Source organism: Colletes latitarsis, chromosome 14 (genome assembly GCF_051014445.1).
Source record: "Colletes latitarsis isolate SP2378_abdomen chromosome 14, iyColLati1, whole genome shotgun sequence".
NCBI classification, from domain to species: Eukaryota; Metazoa; Arthropoda; class Insecta; order Hymenoptera; family Colletidae; genus Colletes; species Colletes latitarsis.
Window position 1 is genome coordinate 20,331,682 of NC_135147.1, and position 3,407 is coordinate 20,335,088.

Consider the following 3,407-nt stretch of genomic DNA (forward strand, 5'->3'; position numbering starts at 1 on the left):
CGTTAATAATGTGGTGTATGTATGGAATAAATACGATTTTATTTAGTGTTACCATTATTAAAAAAAGGTTCATTCAACTCTTTGATGTGAAATTTAATTCCCTTTTAAACTTATTGAAAATACCTTTTACAATTTTCATGAAGAATAAATATATCTCAGAAATACAAAAAAATTGCATTCTGTTAACACAAATGCACATATTTTTACATAAGTACGTTAGAAACAATTTTTTTTAAATAATCAAATTTCTTTTCTTGTAAGTCGAAACGTTAATATAACCGAATGTGAACCTCATTGCTTAATTTATCTATATTATTTTACGTATATGTTTGTAAACAATAACCTCGAGAATCACAAACTTCCCGATAGGCAAAACAAAATAAGAATTCAGGAATCCCTGAATCTCGAAGAATTAAAAATTACGAAGAAACACGACTACTGCAGAGTTCAAAGAACAAAAGACGTTCGAGGGGATTGTTTCATCCTGCGAGAGAGTTTATGCAACTGTTCTATTAGTGAAAGTAAGTGATCAGTGTGAAGAAACAGGAAAGAATACACATTATTCCTTGTTTTTCGCAATCTGGGATAACGTATTATCGTACAGCCTTCAAATCATTTACATGTTTTCGAGTAAACGTGACGTAGCGATAAACAACGCACGCAAACAGTAGACGTATAAAAGCCACCTAATAATCGAAGAACTTACTACTCTCAGTTTAATTGTAACTGAATAACGTTTGTGTTTACTCCTAGGCCATTGACAGTGATTTTAAAATATATTTTCCAGTGTGCTACACCAGCAGAATCGAACATGGCGAAACACGTCGTGATAAATTTCCTGCTCATTTGCAGTCTATGTGGTAAATATTACGATTATTCTAATTTTCTTCTTCTTTCTTTTGACTTAATTTTCATTTCTGATCGCGAACAATATGATCTTGACACTTTGGTAGGAACGAACTGTTTTACAAATTCTATCACGACAAGAAGCTACGATATGTTCTTAGTACTTATTTTCTGCTTGAAATAGTACAGTTGCAATTGCAATTTGAATTTACTAATCGACTCTCTTTGTCACGAAAGTGATGTTTGCAGATTTATCAGCGTCTCTGAAGATCATAAAAGGTATCCATGCTATCGAGAACGTTGTGACTAACGTGGTCGAAGATCTCGTCGCGGATCTAACGATGTTGGACGACGACAACAATCCTGTTCACATAGATCTGAACTTGAATTACCCCGAAACTGCTGCAGACACCAAAGAAAACTTGCACTACACTGTACTCTTTTACTTGTACACGAAAACCACCCGGAACAATCCTGAAAAACTGTTCGTCGATGACGTCGACACTTTGAAGAAGAGTCACTTCGATCCGAAGAGACCAACGAAATTTGTCACACACGGTTGGATAAACTCTTTTAGGAGCGCGGCTTGCGTCGAGGTTCGCAATGGTACGAATTTATTTAAAATAATTAAAAATTATTTAAAAAATTCTAACGACACGATCGTGCGTAACAACTTAAAATTGTCGAGCAATTAAAAGTCGATGAGTTGAATTTGCTTGAAATATAAAAACAAAAATTGACGTTTCTATGGGACAATAGTAGTCATTCTGCTTCTTGTCTTTTGCAGCTTTACTCGAACACGATGACTACAACGTCATCGTGGTGGACTGGTCGTCGATATCGTTAAAGCCATATATCTGGTCCAGTAACCGAGTCGTGATGATCGGACAGTATGTTGCGTCCATGATCGATTTCCTCGCGGAACAAGGAATGGATGTATCCGAAACGACCACCATCGGCCACTCTCTTGGGGCCCATGTAGCTGGTTTGGCAGCCTATTACGCGAAAGGCAAAGTAGGATACGTTGTCGGTACGTTTACCCAGTCATGCTGATCTTAATTCACGGCGCTGTTCATCGACTATAACAGATAATTACGCTGGTTCATGGATTTCTGCAGTAAATCGCTATAGAAACGTTAGGGAAACAGTCTATTCGTCCTTACGATTCTCGAGTCTAAAAGCAAGTAGAAACTATGAGTAATGGACAGACGCGTCAGAAAACTTCTACTTCATAACTCTCGAAGTGGAAATTCATTCTCGTTCGAAATACGATTTCCACGCGATCATCTCGAAACTGGTAAAAGCGAGATCTCCTTTTGCAGGTTTGGATCCCGCTCTGCCCAACTTCCAACTCGCTGGCCCCGGATCCAGGATCTCCCACAACGACGCGAGATACGTGGAGATCATCCATACGAACGGCGGTCAACTCGGTTTCAAGAGTCCGCTCGGGGACAGCGACTTCTATCCAAACGGGGGCAGCTCGCAAGCAGGATGTCTATTGGCTTTTCATAGCGCGTGCTCGCACTTGCGCGCCTTCCATTTCTACGCCGAGTCTATCAATAGCAAATTAGGTTTCCACGCGGTGCGTTGCGACAGCTACGCAAATTTCGAAAAGGGTAAATGCGACTCGAACCACGTGGCTCTCATGGGCGGCGCTCAACCGGATATCACCACCACGGGCACCTACTACTTGCACACAAACAAACTGCCTAAGTACGCCCAGGGAAAAATCGCGAAGTCACATTCTGCGGAGAAACACGGCAACGAGTTGTAATTGCGATGATACTCGATTTTTTGGTACTAGAAATCAAGACTATCTAATATAGGTTCTGTTATTCATTTGACTGCGAATTTATACATGATGTTCAGAAAATTTTGAGGCTCTTTGTAATTTATTTGAAACAATATCTTCAATTTTTGCACGTAATTGATAGTAGAAATCAAGACTATTACTGTAAGTTTTATTTTTTTTTACAAAATACTGTTGAGAAATTGACAAATAAAGAAAAACAAATGTATTTTTGTTAACCGTGTTATTAATTTCTTGGTTAAACTCTCCAGATTCACACTAATATTTAAGCAAATATCGAAGACCTGCCAAAACACCACAGTTGCAGAATTCATAAATATTATTTGATAAATTTATATTGAATTTGAACGTGTATTGAAAACCCCGTATTTTAACGTAACGATGTCCGTAAATCTAGCTTTAAGAAACATTCTGGCACTCGACAGGTAAACTATCAAAGTAACACGTCCTAATAAATCGTTCTCGAGACTTTGGATGAATCGACGATAGTCATCGAAGAGAAATAGATTCTGTACAGGGTATACGTTATTCGAGAACAACGAGCTCTTAGTTTGTTGCAACGCAGAAGCAACGGGCTTCACCGGTTTTGCAAAAGCACCGGGATACTGGCGTAGCACGCTCGCGCATGCTAGTTTAGTTGTTTTATAAATAGTTTCCTCACGGCAGTGGGTGGTCCTTTGAACTTTCTCGGGCACAAAAGCAGCTGTGTGGTACGTAACTCAGTGCGTGATTATTACAGAATTATAATCGC

The 3,407-nt window shown here is 38.9% G+C and overlaps 1 protein-coding gene across 1 annotated transcript; it reads left to right on the top strand.

Moving 5' to 3' along the window:
- The first annotated feature begins 728 nt into the window (after positions 1-728).
- Positions 729-2,663, top strand: LOC143349928 (pancreatic triacylglycerol lipase-like). Its single transcript, XM_076781587.1, has 4 exons — positions 729-860; positions 1,084-1,452; positions 1,634-1,876; positions 2,169-2,663. The coding sequence occupies exons 1-4, from the start codon at positions 812-814 to the stop codon at positions 2,618-2,620; spliced, it is 1,113 nt and encodes a 370-aa protein (XP_076637702.1). The 5' UTR covers positions 729-811; the 3' UTR covers positions 2,621-2,663.
- Positions 2,664-3,407: the final 744 nt, after the last annotated feature.

Bases quoted from the DNA above. Each gene is read 5' to 3' on its own strand.
- LOC143349928 (XM_076781587.1), top strand. From the start codon at position 812: ATGGCGAAACACGTCGTGATAAATTTCCTGCTCATTTGCAGTCTATGT. The intron at 861-1,083 runs GTAAATATTACG...TTGTCACGAAAG, and splicing joins GCTCATTTGCAGTCTATGTG to TGATGTTTGCAGATTTATCA. The intron at 1,453-1,633 runs GTACGAATTTAT...TGTCTTTTGCAG, and splicing joins TTGCGTCGAGGTTCGCAATG to CTTTACTCGAACACGATGAC.